This window comes from Pyrus communis, chromosome 15 (genome assembly GCF_963583255.1).
Source record: "Pyrus communis chromosome 15, drPyrComm1.1, whole genome shotgun sequence".
Classification (NCBI taxonomy): domain Eukaryota; kingdom Viridiplantae; phylum Streptophyta; class Magnoliopsida; order Rosales; family Rosaceae; genus Pyrus; species Pyrus communis.
This window is the reverse complement of record NC_084817.1, coordinates 8,678,715-8,700,488: the sequence shown is the minus strand read 5'-3', so window position 1 is coordinate 8,700,488 and position 21,774 is coordinate 8,678,715. Positions and strand designations below refer to the sequence as shown.

The window sequence follows — 21,774 nt, the reverse complement described above, 5'->3', positions numbered from 1 at the left end:
TTCTTCTTCTTGGACAAAATTGCACCGCCAAAACAATTAACACCTTAGGTCAAGGCCAAGAACCTCACACATCCACAATGGATTTTTTTTTTTGGGGGGGGGGGGGGGGGGCCTTTGTCCGAAGAACCTCTGATGGCAATGTTAGAATTTGAGGGAAAAGTGTTTAGAGAAATTTTGAGAATTTAGCAAGAGAATTGGAATTAGGTTTTTGGAGAAATGAGGTGGTATTTATAAGGGTGTGGCCGGCCCTATTAGCTATTAGGAGAATGGGGACTGGCCACATTTGGTGTTTTTTGGTGTTAAAATCAATTAATTAGCTAATTAATATAATTTGGAAGAAATGATTTGGGAGTTACCTTGTGGGGAGGATTTGATGAGGATGGATGAAATAGGTTTTGAATAATTACCTATTTTGATCACTTTTGACCTTGATTGAGTCGTGATTGTCCGCTACTTGCACGTAGGAGTTCCGGTGTGCTTGAGGGTAATTTTGTCTTTTTATCCTAGAATCCACGTGTCATCTTCATATTTTTCTTGATTATTTTTAGCTCAACAATGGGACAATTCAAGGGCATCTTGCCTTGAACTTGACACTGTTCGCATGGATATATCAATCGAGACTCATTTGGAAAAAAGATTGAAATTCTTCCAATCTGGTCTCTTAGCACCTTAGCATTCTCATGAGTTACTGGCAGCTTCCTTGCCTTTTCATACTCATTTTTTCATGGAGGAAAAGTAAGTTGAACACACTTGTAGACTTTTGATTGCATGACTTTCCATCGATAATCATTATGACTTGTGGCAGCGAGTTGTGATCCGCCGAGAACAGGTGTGACTGTATTTTGTACATCATGGTGTGATGAAGAGTGTCTACAGTTTCTCCTGCTCGCATATTTGCTCTTTACATCTGGATCATCACTTGTAAGGTGTTGGAGAGTGTGGGTCTGGTGAGACCAAAAGTGAATTTAGGTTCCACTTGGACAAGTACGTGTCCATTATAGAGTCCTACTTCAGTTGCCATTATTATTGCATCTTCAAGGATATTCCATCGCGTGTCTACCAAAAATATCAGACATGTGATGTTTTTGCTAGCCAAGATATTGGGTTGTATTCCCAATCTTATGGCTCTGGGATGTAGTCCTCAATAGCAATCTCTCCAATATTTTTACTGATCTTTTTTCTGACAAGATGGAAATATAATTTTCTGGAGAAGAGCTAGAAATGGTTTGTACAACAACAGTAGATGACTTATATACAAACGCTAACTTGGGTTGTGCTATAGGTACAAGACTCCTAAATGTTCTAGAAACTAGAGAAATTTTATAATATTGGTAAGGATTTAAGATATTAAGCTTAAAAGGTGCAGAAGATGAACTCCCTTAAGTCTTGTTCATTCCAGAATAAGTGTATTCTTGTTCATGCTGCCATGTGTGTAGCTATGCTGAGCTTTTTGGAGTTATACCATAAATATTTATGTCATCTGCAACATGTACTCCATATATGGGGGCAAGAAAATTTCTGATGGTAAGACAAGAAATCCATCGTTGTGGGTCTTCATGGTAATGATAACGTAGAACCATTAGCATATATTGGGGGAATCAGATTATTCCAATATTTGCTCAAGCAAATTATGATGACTACTCTACCTTGGGTGGTAAAACACTCTTCTCTGAAGATGTTCAAGATTCATTAGCTTACTTAGTGTATGAGTCGGTATGTCTAGCCTACATGATATATTTTTCTAGCTTACGCGCTACGTTTGGGAATTTGTAGACTAGCAGTTGTGTAAGTGGTTTATTAGAACTTGTTTGGGATTGCTTCTAGAAAGTAAAACTACTTTATGAAAAGCGAAAACGCTTGAGTATGCTTGGCTGAAAAGCTTAGAAGTACCTATGGATTATAGAACTGATTTTCTATAACAATTAAAAATTCTTCTCTTACCACAATTTTCGTACCACATTTCTAATAGAAATGAGACCTGTATGTGATGGTGGACCTTACCTCCATTAGAAATGTGGTACAAATATAGTATGAAAAATGTGGTAAACGTAAGATTACTAAAAAACAATTATCGGAGAAGTGTGCTTTTCAAGAAGCTCGTTGAAATTTTTATTGTCATTTAAGTTCTTATTCAGGTCAGTCTAGGATGATTTCATGTATATACTCACTAAAAATGTAAGGTACTAAAAATAAATATTTTACATTTGAAGGGAAATCACAATTTATTATTTAAAAATGTAAGTCAATACATAACAGAAAACAGACATTACCATTATTCATTCATGAAAAGTAGAATTCCAGAGATAAAGGTCCAGACATGGACGAAGAAAGCTTTCAAGCCGAAACAACAGAGAACCAGCGCAAAATGACAACCAGCGTGCTTCCACTTTTGACGAGTGTAGAAATTTTCATCGCCATCTTCATCAGCCTCCAAATTCATCCCACGCATGGCTGCCTTAATCCGACGGAGCTGTCTTTTCAGCTTCTTCAAATCGTATAAGTTCTGTTCATCTTTTAGTTTGGTGTTAATATAGGTGAGCCCCTTCTTGTAAATCTTTACCAGAACTTGCACCGATAACATAAAACCAATAGTTAGCGTGAGCTTCAAGTTACCACAAACAATAAATTTGTTGGTGAAAGCAGACAAAGTTAACATTTGCATCACGATGTAAAAACAGGCCAGGTTGACAGCGGATGTTTGAAGATGGGTGAGATCTACATCTCGGTTGCTAATCTCCTTTTTCACCTCCGCGATTTTGTTCTTGAATTTCTTCTTTGTCTCACTGATGACGTCGTTTGGATTCATGATGTTCCTAAATGTGCAAGAATATTGAGACATTTAATAAAAAAAAAAAGCACCAGCAGCAGTTGCTGAAACATTGACAGAAATTAATAATTCAGTTTACTGATCATAGAAAGCAGAGATTACAATAGTGCAGACATTGAAGTAAAATTTTTTCTGCAATAACAAATTTAGCTGAGAAAAAAACAGAAATCATTATGAATCCGAACGGCAACGATAAGCTCAAACGCCGCCGGATCGATAGGCGTTTGTCAACAATAACCAAATACTGTAAGAATGAATATTTAAGAGCCAGTAAATATTATAAACCAGCACTAAAGACTTATGGAGATTTACCAGCGGCGGCCACCGTGCGTGGCGGAGAAGAAGACACAACAACTGAAATGCCAAAAGATGTAAAATAAACAAATCAACTTGGAAGTCCAATTATACCAACGATTTCAGAATATTTCTCAACCCAAAACTAAATTGAAAAAAAAAAAAAAAATCAGAAATCTTGCATGAACCAAAGCTAAATTGATACCTTGAGTAGTGGGGTTCTGGTGTGGAAATGGAGATCGAGAAAGTTTTAGCCTTTCTCAGGGATTTTAAATGTTAATAATCTAATGGAACCCGACAAAGCTTGCCGCACATTTCTTTCTTATGACTTCAATAAATAGAACTGTAAATATTTATTCATTATTTTGTAGATTGTGATGTGGTTGCATTCTGAATCTCGACTTCACACAACAGCTAGGCTTGTTAGGTCAAAGGCGATTACTTTTGTTCTTCACTTGAAATTTTTTCCAGAGACCCACGAAATAAATCACAAATGAAGGACAGGCCAAATTTTGATTAATCCTTTAAGTTAAGTATCTTTAGTATTTTAATTTGAATACATTCGTTAAAGTGAAGATGCTAGGTGTACAGTTTAATTAGAGCAGGAAAAAAAAAAAAAAAAGTTGCCTGGTTAGCTAACATGAACAGAATAAAGCTGAACCAGAGCTAGATATATATAATCATACATATATGTCTCTGTGTATTTAGATTAGTGAAAGCGGGTTGGGCTAGAAAGACATGGGATAGTTAAATTGGATGGAGCGTTTGACCCCCTGCACTTAAATTTAAATTCTAATTCTGTAATTTAAATAAATTTAATGTAATTTAACAAAAAAAATTTAGTCAACGAGTCCTGGAGGTAGGTTTCGAAAACTTTCAAAAGCTAAATAGAAATTAGCTATATAGTATTACAAACAATCTCCCAGATTATAAGCTGACTCATAACAGTAAGGTCAATTGTACAGAATGTGACAAGTTTTTATGGACCATATGAGGATTCTATTTCTAAATTTCTCATAGCTCATAGAAATCTTGTTGCTCAACACCATTTTAAATTTTATTCAATTGACAATGTTTGGATTAACCCAAATTACTTAGAGCATCTCAAGTGGAGATGCCAAAAGAAAAATGTCAAATGTAAATTTGAGGGCCTATGTGGCAATTTCAAATTTCATTTTGCTCCAACTCACATGTTTTTTCTTATTCAATTAATATATGTAAGACCCATGCTTCAAAATAAATCAATTAAAGCTAATTTTCATAATTTATGATTTGTGCATTACTAAGACTCACACAACAAAACATTTAAAAGGTAAAAGACCTTAGATTTTCTTATATATCAAAATTGGCAACTCGCAATCTTTATTTCAATCCACGTAAGACTGACATATTGATTGGAGTTTCTGTCTACCTTCATATTTTATTACGTGACATTTCACTTTGGATTTGACTTTGGAGGAGAGCAACTTACATAGAATAGATTCATCTCCACGTAGTGTCTCGATCTAATGATTGATTGCCATATGGATAAAAACTTGCACTTGGCAATGCATTATTGGCTAGGGGACGTTATGTGACAGTGAACCTATTTCATGTTAATCATTCTCCCTTTGAAGTTGCTTTTATAAACTCATGCAAAGTTAATTTTGACATTTTTTTTCATTAAGGTGGGATTCATTCTCGCACCATCACTAAAGTTTGCTGAGTTGAACACTGCAAGGGCTAAATTTGGTGTCCACATTGCATAAAGCATGGTACAAAGTTAAAGTAAAAGCCGACTTAGAACCAGAACCAACCATGCTGTATTATTGCTTTAGTCCCTGATTCCTTTCGTATCCAACGGTCCTACTGGACTAGATGGCAAAAAGAAGCTAATCGAGACCGTCCAAATAAAGAATCGAATCTATAGGAGTAAATTCCTTTTCCATAATTTGTTTGGTGGTGGGCGGATGGATACACATCACATGCATTATCAGATTATCTTCTATGAAAAAGAAAAGGAGAAACAAGGCAAAGATTGCATGCGGGCATGAGATGTCAATTTTCATGCAGCAAATCAACGTCCTATATCAACAGATGCTCATCAATGCTATTTTTGGTGTGTTAATTAGTTGATGAAAGGTATCCATATGGTTTGATTGCAATTTTATGGTTCATTTGTTTAGGATATGCCTTTACTTTGTCCAAGTGTTTAGTATTTGATCACACAAATAGAAACAAATGGGGAGAAGTGCGACTTTGGCCAAAGGATCGCAAGTACTGTGCATTGTTCAAAGCGTTTCTCTTTGCATTATGTAATCACTAGCCTTCATACACACGCTCACGCGCGTGCAATGCAGAAGATATATTTGAAATCTCGGCTTGCTACGCGCGACTTACACATTTTAAATGTATTTATATACGTGAATTGACAAAATGAAAGTCAAATATTTGAAGTAAATGAATAATCTTAGATCATGCTAGAAAAACCCCTCACAAACCAATCAAAGCAGCTAAATTCACATAATAAATTCCGTCTTTTAATTTCCATCTACATTCTATTAAATTTACATTAAGAATAAAGAAAATAATATTAAATAATGTTTAATAAATAACAAATTGAATCACATTAGTGCTAGTCTAGCCCACCCCTCACCTCACCCCTTTAGTGTAAATAATATCGTTTGTTAAAACAAACAATCATTTGACAACTAATTTAATCACATTATTATGCATGTGCAAAAGACCTTCTTTATAATTGGCATTTCACGCCTCTTAAGATGTTTTGAGCATGTTTAAAAATAGAGAAAATAATATTTAATGAACAACTGATTAAATCACATTATTGACAGCCTATTGTGAGGTACTAATTAAAAAAATTTAAAAAAATGTACAAAAAGAATTATTTATTAAAAAACACTATTAAAATGATGAAAATACACCTATATTATTTGGTGCATTATTTTGGGTTGCTTTTGAAATTTTTTGTTTTGGGGGCATTTTTGTCCAAAACTTTTTTGTGGAGCCAAAAATAATCAAGAAAACTATGGAGGCGACACGTGAACTTTTGGGATAAAAAGACAAAATTACCGTCGAGGCACACCGAGATTCTCATGCGCATGCAACGGACAATAACGGCTCAATCAAGGAAGAGTCAAAGGTGATCAAAATTAATGGTATTTATTCAAAACCATCTCATCACTCCTCATTAAATCCTCACTCAAAAGGTAACTTCCAATTATCCTATTTAAATTAGGATTGATTACCAAGTTAATTGCAAGATATTATTTCACATAATATCTTACAATTAAACTCATAAAACCACCATAAGTGGCCAGTCCCTATTCTCTAAATAGGGTCGGCCACTCTCCTATAAATAATCTTATTTTCTCCACCTAAAAGCTAAGTTCATTCTCTCCCTCAAAATCCCTAAACAATGTCTCTCTAAAATTTGAACTTTGATATCGGAGATTCTTCAGCCAAAGCCCCCCCTCCTTCCCCCCCCCCCCCCCCCCAAAAAGTTCATTATGGACGCGTGAGGTTCTTGGCCATAATCTTAGGTATTATTATTTTGCAGGTGCATTTAGTCAATGGAGAAGAATGCGGAAATTTGCATCCACATTTTTGATGAAGTTGTGATCCCAAAATAGGTTGCTGACTTTATATATAAAGATTAAGGGTGTAAATAAGCCGAGTCAATTCCTGAATACCAAGGCTTTCAAGCTCGAGCAAAGCTTAGCTCTAATAACTTTCTCAAGACCGAGCTTATTGCTGGCTTGGCTAGGTTCATTTCAAATGAGCTTAACCTTCATTTGGCTCAAATTAATTATAAATTCGAAAATAATGGAGTGTTTGGAACAACAGCTTTAACATTCTTTGAACGTAGACTTAATTATGCACTACAAAACTCGAGAGAGAGATTTGGAAATTACTAGACGCAATATATAGGAGAGAATTCAAATGACAAGTTTCAAGATGTGCTCGTAGGCATTTATAGTATTAAGTATTAGCTTTGTACAAAGTTCTAAAAGACACTTGACGCTAGTCGGGTAGTGGGTAGTGGGTAGGAGCCTAAGTGAGCCTAGACATAAGCGATTATTTTTTTTTTTTTTAGTTAAACTTATTATATAACATATAATGTCTACATATACTAAAAAAATGTATTAGAAAACATAAATTGTAAAATAGAATGATATATACATTATTAAATACTAGAACATGTAGAAACATAGAGAACATGCATATAATGAGTGTTCATCTAAGTATCTAACAAGTATTTTACAATTTATTGAAAACATAAAAGCAAAATGAATTATTTATTTTCTGTCTAGGTGTGAGTCTTGAACCTAGAAATTTTCTTAAATAAAAAATGGTTTTGATCACAAATGGTCCTTAAAATTGACTTACCTCATCAAGATAGTCTGTAATTAACGTAGTCTCTGAAAATAGGTGTCGCAAATCAATATTGTCATTCCGTCACAATTTCGTAAAAAATTCTGTTATGTGCTGATGTGGCACATAACTGGATCTCACAATCTAATTAAATATTGTCTATATGGATTTAAAATATTTAAAAATTAAAAACATATTTTTTTATATAACTAAAAACTTAAAAAAGGAAAAAGGGAAGAAAAATAACTTAAAAACCATGTACTTCATCTACTCAACTTCTTCCCCTCCCACCGCAACCGAACACACCAGCCGCTTTGCAATCCCTCCATCTCCATTTTTCTCAACGATGAGTTTCCATTCACCACCTTCATCGACACCGTCGTCGTGATTTTAGAGCCATTGTACAACCAAAATTTTTATTTCTCCAAAAAAGACAAAATTTTACCTGTAAATCCCATTCAAAGAAACCCCATTTCATAAACCAGAAAAATTCAAAAATTAAAACTAACCAAAAATACAAAGGGTAAATTCCCATATCCAAAGCTGTTATGACGACTCCAGACCAAAGCGGCAATGCCCCATTACTCAAAATCTTAATGTAATCGTACTCTCAATCACCTTCTGCATATCCGCCCCAATTAGCACTGCCAGCTCCACCATCACCCACACCACATCCTCGCCCTCGGCTACTCCTCCCTACAAAGCTCTGCCAAGTTCCGCCTAGTCGCCACCCTGAGTCAATCCGACAGCAGCTGCACCAACAGCCCCATCGCCGTCGCCCAAATCAGTAGCCACAACAGCAAGATCTAGGTCGTCACCCACTTTATCATTTTTTTTCCAAGTTTTTAATTTTACAAAATAACAATCGTTTTTTTAATATTTTAAATCCACATGGAAAATATTTAATTAAATTGTGGGATCCAGTTATGTACCACATCAACACATAACAGAGTTGTTAACAGAATTGTGACGGAATGACCACATTGATTCGCAACATTCATTTTAAAAGACTACATTGATCGATTTTCAATTTCATGGACCATTTTGATGAGGTGAGTCAATTTTAGATACCATTTGTGATAAAAATCCATAAAAAAAATATAAGAAACTAAAGTTACAAAACCACCCACCTTGCCCGAAGATGTAAGGCCTTATAACACTGAATTTGTCGTGCTTAACAATATTCTTATAATGCATTTTCAACTCTAAAATTCCTTATCCAAACATAGCTAAATAGAACAAATACAAGTAATTGAACATAATATCAATATAAAGTCCAAGTAGAAATGTACATTTTGATAGATTGGTCATCAATACGAAAAGAGAATGTAACATTTTAAAAACTTCTGAATTAAGTTAAAACCTTCAGGTCCTTAGAGTTTCCAACATATCATAAGCTATACATGTTAAGTGTTGAGAATGAATCTCACATTAATGAGTGAAAGGATTTTGCATGGACATATATGGATTTGGGTTATTTCATATTGACAATTAGTTTTATGGTAGAATCTCAACTTTCTTCATGGTATCAGAGCAGATTGTCTCATGTTTGAAGTTTAATGCTCACACGTGTTCCACATTACCTCGTTTGTGTTGTTTACGTGTTTGGCTTGATGCTACACGTGAGAACACTTGTTGAAAATGAATCTCACATTACTGGGAGAATAAACTTTAAATGGGCTTATATAATTAAGGGGCCAAATTACTATTTATATTGTCAATTGTTTTAGGGAATATTATTGGCACTTCAAAAATCTCATTCTACACTCATCACATGTATATTTTTCTTTCTAAATATAAAAAGTTCGGAGTATAGAAAGAAGAATTTGAAGTGCTAATAACAATTCCTTTGTTTTATAATCAAACATTAATTTTCTTTACCAAAAAGTGATGCATCATGCGCGAGAGTCACAGTGCGATGGGAGAAAACAAAGCCTGATTAATTAAAAAGAAAGCATGTATGAAGTGATGCATTATGCATGAGAGAACAACTCATGTGGAAGAGGACTGAGAATCTTCAGCTTTTTTATATGAGAAATCCCTTGGCTACTTACTTCCTCTTTTAAAATATTTTGTTGCTATTTACAGAAATTTGTGGATTATAATCGAAATCAGTTATATTATAAATCATTATATAAAGATATCTTTGTAAACAATCAATTAAAAATATGATCGTTTAGTTAATTAAACTCTAGCAAATAGATGGACAGTTTGTAATGCTTTTATTGAATTCAATCATCCTTTTTTATACAATCCGATCACTAAACAATCTCATATTTTATTGATTTTTGTAGAGATTTGCAAAGTATTCTATAATATTAACAATTTCAAGTATAAACACGAAATTTCGTCAACCGGTTATAAAGAAATTTGAGGAGGAACTCCTCCTTGTCTATTGAGAAGCCAATTTATTGGGCGAGTGATATGACATTTCAAATTAGCCGTTGGATTAGCTCCTCTCTCTCTCTCTGTCTCTCTCTCTTTCTCTCTTCCCATTTCCGGCCTATTAGTCTTTTGAGCGGCTTCTCCTTCTGCAAGTAGTTTTTCATTTTTATTGTTTGGTTTCATTGTCAAGATTTTAGCTTTGCAACTGAAGCATATATGTTATGTTTTTTTTTTTTTTTTTTTATAAGTTTGATTTCATCACAATTCTTGATTTTGCTTATATGAGTTTATAGCTTGTTTTGTTAATGTTACAATATTTATTAACCTTTTTCCTTTTCATTTGGTCTCAGGGAAGAGATCAAGTCAGTCCTCTGCCCCCAGCCCATCGTCACTCTTTCCCCAACGTTGCTTTGTCTCCATGACATTTATCATTGAAACAGAAGCCTCAACTGAATCGGACGACGAAAGTACAGAGTGTCTATTGGAATAAATCTCATATTGATGGAACAAGGGACCTTGCATGAACGGTCTTGCCAGCACCAGTCACGTAATGAGCCTATCCTACCAGGGTTCCATTGGGGTCCAGCCAATGGTGACCCCCGACAAGAACATCCAAGGCTCGCATACGACCATATGGTTGGGGTACCATCTAAGTTGTTCTCGCCTGAACAAGTTGACGACTACAAGTAACTGTCAAAAACAGCTCAAAACAAAAGGATGGGACACACGTCAGATCTTTCCCGCCATATAATGCCTCATGTCTTCCATCACTTCTCAATCCTTATGGCGACAGAGGAGTCCATTGAAGGACGAGGCTAGGTACTAGCTCGGTCGATTTTATTTGTAATCATAAAAAACTATGATCCACACAGAAACGATATATGCAGAACCAACTTGAAGGGAAAACATAATTCACCATTAATTAAACTATGTAGCATCCTGAGAAGTCATTACACAGCAGATTAACAAACACAGTTATCATTTTTCATTCATGGAATGTATAATACCTGATATATAGTGGCCCAGACGAGGACGAAAAAGGCTTTCAAGGCGAAACAACAGAGAAATAGCACAACATTTCGACTGGCGTGCTTCCACTTTTGAAGAGTTGCGAACTTTTCATCTTCATCTTCATCTTCACCAGCCTCCAAATTCATTCCATGTAGGGCCGCCTTAATCCTTCGGAGCTGTCTTTTCAGCTTCTTCAAATCATACAGGGTCTGATCATATTTCGATTTGGTGTTAACGTAGGCGAACCCCTTCTTATAAATCATCACCAGAACTTGTACCGATAGCAAAAGATCAATAGTTAGCATGAGCTTAAAGTTAACTATAAACTTGTTAATGAACCCACGCAAAATTAACAGTTGCACCCCCATGTAAAAAAGGTTCAAATTCATAGCGGATGCTAGAAGACGGGTGAGATCCAAATCTTGGTTGTCGGTCTCCATTTCCACCTCCGTGATTTTGTTCTTGAAACGCTTCTTTAACTCCCTGAGGACGATGTTTGGATCCATGGTGTTCCTAAAAATACAAAACGATTGAAACGTTTAACCAAAAAATACATATTGGCATACAACAGTTGCGATGCATGCATCTATAAAAACAACAGCAGCATTATCCTACTACGTGATGTCGGATTGATGCATGCATTGACATTGATGTTTATAGTCCAAAGCAATCACATTCTCCATGCTTTACAAATCGAAAGCTGCGTACATATGTTTCACAACAGGGGAAGTTGAAATAATAAGATCAAAGAAGTGCTGTTGAAATTTAAGGGTCTTGATTTGATGAGTTGAAATAGAATCCTTGTTTGAAATACAGCAATGGCGATTTCGATTTGGCTTTTTTGTAAAGTTCTAACTATAGGTATATGAAAAACCCGTTAAGTTAAAAAATACGTACAACATTAAGATGCAACTCTAAAAGATTATGGTCACGAAACTTGAACAAAAGTCACACAAATTTACATAGCATAAATATAAAAGTTAAGCGCCTCACGGCTATGTCATAATAGATTCGAACATTTGTCTCGGATCAACTTCCAGATCATAATTGCTCTAGTGAATAACTAAGGAAAATAGATAGGTGCGAGATGGAAGAGAATAAAAAACCAAGTCTAAACATCTCTGGGTGCAACTATTCACCAAAAAAAAAAAAGTTAGAATTATGCATGAAAAAAAAAAATCTAATTAAAAGTTAAAAAAAATTGAAGCTTGGCGGGAGCTTTACCAGTGTCGACCCGCCACCGTGAGCGGCGGAGAAAAAGAAGGCGCAGACCACTTCAGCCGCCAATAACAACTGAAATGGGAAAATCAGTAAAAGAAATCAACTTACAAGCCGAATTGTGCCAACAAATTCAAAAAATTCAAAACCCAAAACAAAATTTAGAAGGAAAAAAATCACAGATTTGAATAACCCAAATAAAAATAAATACCTGGAAGGGGTTGGGGAGAAGTGGGTTTGCTCTGCTAGGGCAAATGGGGGATTATTAGTAGTCGCAAATCGCAATGGTCTCTTCATTTCCCGCTGAAATAAGCATACTTTCACCAAAGTTATTAAGGATCAAAATGTAATTACACCTACAAGAGACAATACTTAGAGATTAAGAAAGGATAAGAAATCTTTAGTTTGTTTTGATTGTTATCTCTTTTTTGTTAGCTGTGATGGCTTTGTATAAATACCCATAGTGTAAAGTTATTCATTGAATGAATGAGAAATATCTTTCTAATATGGTATCACTCGCCTTAAGTCTCATGACCCCCAATTTTTTATCCCTTTTTCCTGCTTCTCTCTGCACCGCTTCATCTTCTTTGTCTTTTCCGATCAATTGATCGCGTTCTTGATCTTGATCGTGATTCTTGCTCTTAATCGCGATCTCTTCCTCCATCTCTAGCTATGGTGACTATTGCATCTCCATCTTCGGAATCGAATTCTCCTGTTCATCCGATTCCTGATGCAATCCCCAACCTTAATTCTGTGATTTCTTCTTCCATCACGATCCAAAACATTGGATCCATGGTTCCAATCAAGCTTACAACTACAAATTACCTCAACTGGAGTGCCTTGTTTGCTCCGATTTTTCGTCGTTACAATCTTACTGGTCTCATTGACGGAACTATGGTGGCGCCGCCCAAATATCTTCTTGATTCCTCTGGAAATCGTATTGCAACTCTCAATCCAACCTATGTTACTTGGTTTAAGAATGATCAAAACATTCTTATCTGGATTAATTCCACTCTCTTTGAATCTTTAATCCCTTACACAGTTGGCGTGACTTCTGCTCGAGAACTTTGGGCGAAATTGGAATCGTGACTCGCCATTGCATCTCAATCACACATTCACGAGCTTCGTTCTCATCTTCGCAATCTTGTTAAAGGTGATTTGACTACTGCTCAATATCTCCAACAAATTGAAGAAATTGCAGATGCACTTGCATGTGCTGGTGCTCCTATGGAAGATTCAAAACTTATCTCCATCACACTTCATGGCTTACCTCTCGAATTTGACTCGTTTGTGGATGTTATTCAGTTCCATATTGGTTCCACAACTATTGATGAATTATATGGCTTACTTCTCAGTAAGGAAATTCAACTCAACAATCGGAAGAAAACCGTTTCACCTGCACCATTTCAGGCATATCATTCCTCTGATGGTATTCTTCCCTTGCCTGCAAATTCTACTCCCCAAGCTTTTGTTGCTCAGCATGTTCCTCCTTTCACCAATCAAGGTCGCAATGTGGATCACAATTATCTAAGTACAAATCGGGGTAATTTTCAATCTCGTGGAAATTACAGATTCAACAATGGTAGGAATAACTACTCTCAAAACACCAATCAACGATTTAATCGTGGAGCTCGCAACAATTACTCTTCAAATTGAAAGTTATTCTGTTAAATTTGTCGACAACCAGATCATGAAGCTTGTGACTGCCTTCATGGCATAGATCAAAACTAGAATAGCAAAGCTTCTCATTCTGCAATGGTTGCCAATACTTCCAATCATACTCCTACCTAGATTGTGAAATCTGGTGCTAGTTCGCACATGACGAATTCGTATGCCAATCTTCAGAATCCAGAAACATATACTGGTCCTAAGCAAGTGTATATTGGAGATGGCAAAGGTTTGCGTATTCTCTACTCTGGCTCATCATCTTTACATACTTCTACTAATTCTTTTACGTTGAAGCATGTTTTACATGTCCCTGACTTAAAGCATAACCTTCTCTCTGCAAATCAATTTCTACTTGACAACTCCTGCTATATGCATTTTTATCCTTTTCACTTCATTGTGAAGGATCTTTCTTCGGGGAGGATGCTTTTTAAAGGTCCAGTTCAACATGGATTCTATCCACTCTACTCATCATCATTTCCTGCTAATTCTCATCAAGCTTTAACTGCATCTGTCAAAGCTCCAAGGCATCTTAGGCATCAAAGATTGGGGCACCCTTCTGTGAAGATCATAAATAAGTTGGCATCTCAGTCATGTATTTCTGTTGTTAATGGTTTAAATAAAACTTTTTGCTCAGATTGTGCGCTAGGGAAATGTTCCAAACTTCCTTTTTCAAGTACTATTTGTACTACTAGCAAGCCTTTAGAACTTATCCATACGGATGTTTGGGGACCCTCGCCCACAGTTTCTCATCAAGGTTTTCGATACTATGTCATTTTCCTAGATGACTATACCAGATATTGCTGGTTCTATCCTTTAAAGTGTAAATCTAATGTACTCTCCACTTTTATGCAATGGAAATTACTTGTTGAAAACTCTCTATGTACAAAAGTTATTGCCTTACGGTCAGATTCTGGTGGAGAATTTGTTAGCATTGTTGTCTATCAGTTCTTAGTTAGCCATGGTATTCAACATCAGCTTACTTGTCCCCACACCCCTGAGCAAAATGGGTGTGCAGAACGTAAGCACCAGCACATAGTTGAGACTGCTAGGACTTTCTTAGCAGCATCTAAAGTGCCTCATGCTTATTGGGTTGAGGCTTTTGCTACATTTGTCTATCTCATTAACAGGTTACCTACTATCTCCAGATATTCTCCTTGGTAGTCTCTCTTCAAGAAAGCACCAAACTATAAGTTTCTCAAGGTATTTGGTTGCAATTGTTTCCCTTGGCTGAAGCCATACACATCTTCAAAACTAGATCCTAAAAGTAAGCCCTGTTTCTTCTTGGGGTATAGCTTAAATCATAAGGGCTATCTCTGTCTACATCCATCCACTCACAGATTATATGTTTCAAGGCATGTTATTTTTGATGAATCAACCTTTCCATTTCATTCCATGCATTCTTCTTCAACTACCCCTGTTACCTCTTCCTTATACCAATCTCCCATTACATCATCTCTCACATTTACTCATTTTCCTCCCTAAACTGTCTATTCACCACCATTATCAACATCTCCATCCACTCCATTGAATCCTGCACCACTCTCACCATCCATATCCACCTTTTCACATCCTGCATCATCACCCACTTCTGCAGCTCCTTTAAATTCCACTTCCTCACAGCTTACACCACCTACCAATATTCACCCCATGCAAACACGATCCAAGTCAGGAATTTTTAAACCCAAAGCCCTCACTGTAACTAAGCACCCCATTCATCCACCTCTTGCAGTTGACTATATTCCTACAACCTACTCACAAGCTTCCAAATATTTCCATTGGCGCACAGCAATGCAAGAGGAGTTTAATGCCCTTATCAACACTGGTACTTGGTCTCTTGTACCTTCTTCCTCTTCTCCTAACCTTGTCGGTTGTAAGTGGGTTTTTCGGATCAAACGAAAACCCGATGGATCTATTGATAGGTATAAAGCCCATTTAGTTGCTAAAGGCTTTCACCAGTAAGAGGGTCTGGACTACAATGAAACCTTTAGTCCAGTGGCCAAACCTGTGACTATTTGACTAATTCTCACTCTTGCTGCCCAATATGATTGGTTTTTCAATCAATTAGATACTAGCAATGTCTTCCTCCATAACACTCTTACTGAATCCATGTTCATGCAACAGCCACCTAGCTTTGAAGATCCAACTAAACCATATCATGTTTGTCATCTTCACATATCCCTATATGGCTTAAAACAGGCCCCTCGAGCTTTGTATGATAAACTTCATCATGCTTTGTCATCTCTTGGGTTCCAAGGCTCTCAAAGTGATCACTCTCTGTTTGTCAAGCGATCTCCCACTTTGGTATTCATCCTAGTCTATGTGGATGATATCTTAGTGACTAGACCATCATCTGTAGCTTGTCAACAAGTCATCACCCAACTCAGTGCCCTTTTTCCCATCAAAGATCTTGGTGCTCTTCACTATTTCCTTGGCATTGAAGTTAAAATATCATCTTCAGGTATCTTTATCAATCAAACTAAGTATATTTTGGATCTCCTGACAAAAGCAAAAATGGAAGGTGCTAAGCCCTGCAACACTCCTCTTAGTACCACTAAGCTTGATCACTCTTCTCCTCTACTTGCCAATGCTTCTGAATATCGATCTCTAGTTGGAGCTCTTCAATACTTAACCTGGACTCAAACTAATCTCAGTTTTGTTGTTAATTTGGTTTGTCAGTTCATGCACAATCCAAGAATCTCATATATGCAAGCAGTGAAACGCATTCTCCGATATCTCAAGGGTTCTCTTGATCTTGGATTATGGTTCTCCAAGTGTTCTCAGGTTCCATCTATTCAAGCTTTTTCCGATGCAAATTGGACAGCGTGCTCTTTAGACAGAAGATTTACTGGAGGTTATTGCATTTACTTTGGCAACTCACTTATTAGTTGGAGTGCCAAGAAGCAACCTACTATTGCTCCATCATCAATTGAAGATGAGTATCGGCATCTTGCTAATACCGCTGCAGAAATCACATGGCTATGCAAACTCCTTGCTGACATTGCTTATACTCTGCCTCATTCCCCCCAGTTATGGTGTGATAATGTCTCTGCCATTTCCTTAGCAAAAAATTCCATTTTCCATGCTCGAACTAAGCATGTAGAAATAGATTACCATTACATTCGTGAAAAGGTTATGGCAAACCAAGTTTCTGTGCATTTTGTGGGTACACATGATCAGATTGCCGATATTTGCACCAAGTCTTTGTCAAAGCCCAAGTTCCTGGTTCTACGTGAAAAACTTCAACTGAGAATACCACAGTTTTCGTTTGAGGGGGGATATTAAGGATAAAAATGTAATTACACCTACAAGAGACAATACTTAGAGATTAAGAAAGGAAAAGAAATCTTTAGTTTGTTCTGATTGTTATCTTTTTTCTGTTAGCTGTGATGGCTTTGTATAAATACCCATAGTGTAAAGTTATTCATTGAATGAATGAGAAATATCTTTCTAATAAGTACGGCCTCTATTTTCTTATTTCTCATGTTTTTGTCGCATTCCTCTCTTATGAATTATGATCGGCTCTATCCCCAAAATTACACTACAAAATCCTTACTGGCAACTGATTTACACGAAGCTCTATATTGAAAACGGAAATTACTTATATGATATGAATACGCTGCTACAGTAGTGTTTTGCATTGAAATAAATATGTGTAAATTTTATCCATACGTCTTTATTTTATTGGTATGAGATCCCAGTGTGACAATGTATCTGTGTCATGTAAGTGGATGTTAGTGAGAAGTGATTTACATACGAAATGAGGTGAGTTTTAGTTTTTTTTTATTTATGGTCATCCAATTGAAAAAATTAAGCAAAAACGGCAAACATGATTAAACATCTCTTGCTGTCAAAAAATTTTCCCATAGGCCCAACTATAATAATTTCCATTTTAATCACTTCTCAAACCCTAATTAGTTACTAGCTTAGGATGATTTAATGTTGATTTTCCCAAAACCAGCACTTTGAGTTACGCGCGCCTCCTTCGAAAGAGGTATTCTCAAAACGACAACGTCCAGCAGTAGTTTTAAACATTATAATCATTTTTTTTTTTTTTGAATAAGTGTGCATTTCAAATCTGACGGAACTGATGCCCAAATCGATATTCCCTTCTGCATCGCAAACCTCGATTCCTCTGCGTCGATTCAGTTCTCCACCTTCGATTCCAGGTACCGCCATCTTCAATCTCATATATTGATTTGTTAGGTTGATTACAATTTGCAAGTATAAATTTAATTTTAATTTTATGTTTTCTTCGATTTGTTTGTTGCTGTTGAGATGAAATTTATTGGAAAGAATAAGAATGCGATTCTAGGGTTTGAGTAGCACAAATTTGAATTTGGAATGAGATTTTAGGTTTTATCAACCAAATTTATTCTCGCGTATATTTTCAAAATCCCCTTTATTTAGCTTAATTTAATTTTGCAAAATTTTGTGATTCTAACTGGTTTCTGTGAATTTTGTTTCCTGCTTGTGACTGATAATCTTTTTTTTTTTTTTTTTTCAATCTTTCACAAACAGGGAGGTTTTGTATTGGAGAATGTTCCGAAATCGAAAGGGTTAGGGTTTTGTTAATGCATAAGTTCTTATGAGTTAGAAAAACAAGGAGGCACTAGAGATGATGAATTCATGTCCAACTATCTTTGTAATTCTCATGTTTTTAGTGATCTTGAGCTCTGGGGGTGTTCATGTGCTATCTGTTCGTACACTTTCGACTGATCCTTGCAACCCCAAAGCCCAACAGGACCCACAAAATCTCATTTCTGACCAGCTAACCGTACTCATCAATGGCTACTCCGAGTCTCGCATCCCTCTCCTTCAATCCATCGTCTCCACGTATGCAGCCTCGTCTTTGGTTTCATACATTCTTGTGCTTTGGGGAAACCCTTCCACCCCATCCCAGACCTTGTCCCAACTGGCTCGCAATCTCACAGACTCCTCCTTTGGATTCAGTGGCATCTCTGTAATCCGCCAAGCATCTGACAGCCTCAATAATCGGTTCCTCCCCAGGCCCGAAATTAAGACCCGAGCAGTCTTGGTCTGTGATGATGATGTTGAAGTTGACCCGAAATCCTTCGAATTTGCATTTAAAATGTGGGGAACAAACCCGGATCGGCTGGTAGGGTTCTTTGTCAGGTCACACGACATAGATTTGTCAAGGAAAGAGTGGATCTACACCGTTCATCCAGACAAGTACTCTATCATGCTCACCAAGTTTATGCTTTTTAAAAGCAAGTATTTGTTTCGGTACAGCTGTGCAGGAGGACCGGTGATGGCCAGCATGAGGAAGATCGTGGATAGGATGCAAAACTGCGAGGACATATTGATGAATTTTGTGGCAGCGGATGAGGTTAATGCAGGGCCTATATTGGTCGGAGCCGAGAGGGTTAGGGATTGGGGGGATGCGCGCAATGATCATGATGATGGTGATGCACGACGAGGATTGATTGGGGAGGTTGCACAGGTGGGTTTGAGTAGTAGGAAAACGAAGCATAGGAAGAGGAGAGGGGAGTGTATAGGTGAGTTTCATAGGGTGTTGGGGAGAATGCCCTTGAGGTTCAGTTATGGGAAGGTTGTCAACTCCGTTGGCGAACAAGGTCTGTGTCAAAAAGGAGGGAAATTGGTGTTTTGTGATCAATCATAGTTGTTTTTCTGGAAGAACATAAATTTTCAAATATTAGAAGGATTGAAATCTCAGTCTTAAGTTTTATGGTGTAGAACCCTGGATAAAAAAATGCTGCCGTAGCACTCCTTCAGTCTTGCAGTTTACAATGCTAACAAGGTCAGGTTGTGTTTGTCGAGGAAGTTCCTCTGCTTATTGCACTGTTGATGGATGACAAGGCAGGCATTATCGACAATGCCTTGGAAGTGCTTGCTCGAAGAGTTGAGGAGATTGGAAAGAACAGTATTTTAGTGCCTATTCTTTTTCATCTTTTCTCGAAGAGGGCAGGAAAATTCGATCACTCAACCGGTGCTGCTTTCAATGAAAGTGCCGTTGATTTATTAGAAATCAATTCCATAAATGAAAGTTGATCTTCCTTTTCGTATGCGGTGGGCTTGGGCCTGGAAGAGTAAGGCTACTTGCAACTTCGTCGCTGTTTGATCCAATTGAATGGATTGGGCTGCCTCTTAAAAAAGGATCATCCTAGCCATGTATATGCCAATTGTTTCACCGATTTACATGACATAAGTAACCAACTAGCTCTTTTGTCTAATGATATTTTCGGTTTGTATACTGAAACAAGTCTCAAATTCAGTAACCTGGTTACCGGCTGCCGGCATTTTTAGTTTCATCTCGACCTTTAAAATTTCAAAGCTTAATTTCGGTTCTCATTTTAATTAGCAATCTAACAGCAAAAAATCTCAAGAGTATAAGATATTTAGGAGCATATTAAAGAATCCTCAAAATGAAACCCAATGCATGAATCAAAACTAGGATTGGCTATGAATTGTCAGTAGAACGCAATCAGCAAATCGCACGATTCCAGGAATATGCTTGCCAGGAAGCAACCAAATTCGGAGTCAATCATACACCTTGAGCCAACCAGCCTTTCTTCTTCACGACCCCTACTGGTTGGGCTTTGGCAGCTCGGCTTCCGGTGGAGCAGCCCTTAAATCATGCATCAACATTTGAAATCCTATATGTTTAAGGAACGAGAAAAAACTGTTGTGTCGTAGGTGTATATCTCTTGTATCTAGTACACTCAATTAGGTGAGTTGAGTGTTGTAGATATAGTGGGATATTGTTGGGCATTTTCTCGAGTAAAGTAATCAAGGGTCCTCATGTCCCCAAATGTTCAGTGCCTCTCATGGCCGCCTGCAATTTACCGTTTGACGACTCTTTAAATTTGAGTAGGGCAGTTTAACCAGTTAGCTAGCTTGTAAGGGCACTCTCACAAAGGGTAAGGCTTTGTGCATTGGGAGTTGCACTTATGTGAGTTCTAATAGTAACCAAAATATAGTTTTAGCTAGTCAGGCTACAGTAGTTAAGTTTCTCTTCTTCGTTCAAACACCTATAGAAATGGATCGTAATGATGGGCTAAGTGCACACTTACTCAGAAAAAGGAATACATTAAAGGATAATGAAATGGAGCTGTAAATAATTGAAGGGCCATTACTATTAATGTGAAGAAAGTAGAAATCAAGAAACCCTAGGACTCGAAACATTCAAACAAACAAAAAAGGTGCCCTGCCCCTAAGCCCTAAGGGAATCCAATGATACGAACTCAAAAGAAACCTTGTGGTGTGAGAAAGACATTACTACCACAATTAGAGTATAGAAATTAAGTCCATTTTTGGTATAGAAAATTTAGTCCAACATTTCACTGTCATGAAATCGAAAAGGATTCATTGCAGTAGTGGTCTTTGAATTTTACCTTTAGTTTAATTTTAATCCCTGAACTCTTATATTTGTTTCTTTTGTTCTCGAACTTAACAATATGTTGAACCATTGGTCATTTTCGTTAATGTTGTTTATTTTATGGTTAAATTTAGGGATATAATAGGAATTTCATCCCACATCACTAAAATTGAATTAAAAAAAATGAGAAATGAGAAAGAAAAAAAACCTAAACAAACCAAAATTTTTTTGTGTTAGAATATTGAATACATACGAATTCTTTTTGGTAGTTTAATATGTGATTTCTTAGTTGTTTGAGTTCAACCACAGTTTGATCTCCTACCAACTTTGAAATCACATTGCCTAATATTTACAAGTTGCTAAAGTCTAACCATTGTAATTCTGTATTTTTATAGTTCAAATTTAATTTTGTTATAAGTTTTTTGAACAAACGATATTATCTACATTAAGGGGATGGGAGAGTGGGCTAAGTCTCACAATGGGTCCAATTTGTAAACACAAATTTTTTGCGACAAATGAGACAAGAACATGTGTACAAAATAAATGTATTTTCTGATTCGATCGCCATAATGCAAAGTGTGTATGTAGGGGATTGTTGATCTGTGGGTCGCGATGTCTTGATCTCGAATGAACGGATGCCGCA

At 36.7% G+C, this 21,774-nt stretch overlaps 1 protein-coding gene across 1 annotated transcript; it reads left to right on the top strand.

Moving 5' to 3' along the window:
• Positions 1-17,838: 17,838 nt before the first annotated feature.
• On the top strand, positions 17,839-19,964 carry LOC137718443 (glycosyltransferase family protein 64 C3-like). Its single transcript, XM_068457995.1, has 2 exons — positions 17,839-17,940; positions 18,293-19,964. The coding sequence occupies exon 2, from the start codon at positions 18,390-18,392 to the stop codon at positions 19,413-19,415; it is 1,026 nt and encodes a 341-aa protein (XP_068314096.1). The 5' UTR covers positions 17,839-17,940; positions 18,293-18,389; the 3' UTR covers positions 19,416-19,964.
• Positions 19,965-21,774: the final 1,810 nt, after the last annotated feature.

Bases quoted from the DNA above. Each gene is read 5' to 3' on its own strand.
- LOC137718443 (XM_068457995.1), top strand. From the start codon at position 18,390: ATGATGAATTCATGTCCAACTATCTTTGTAATTCTCATGTTTTTAGTG.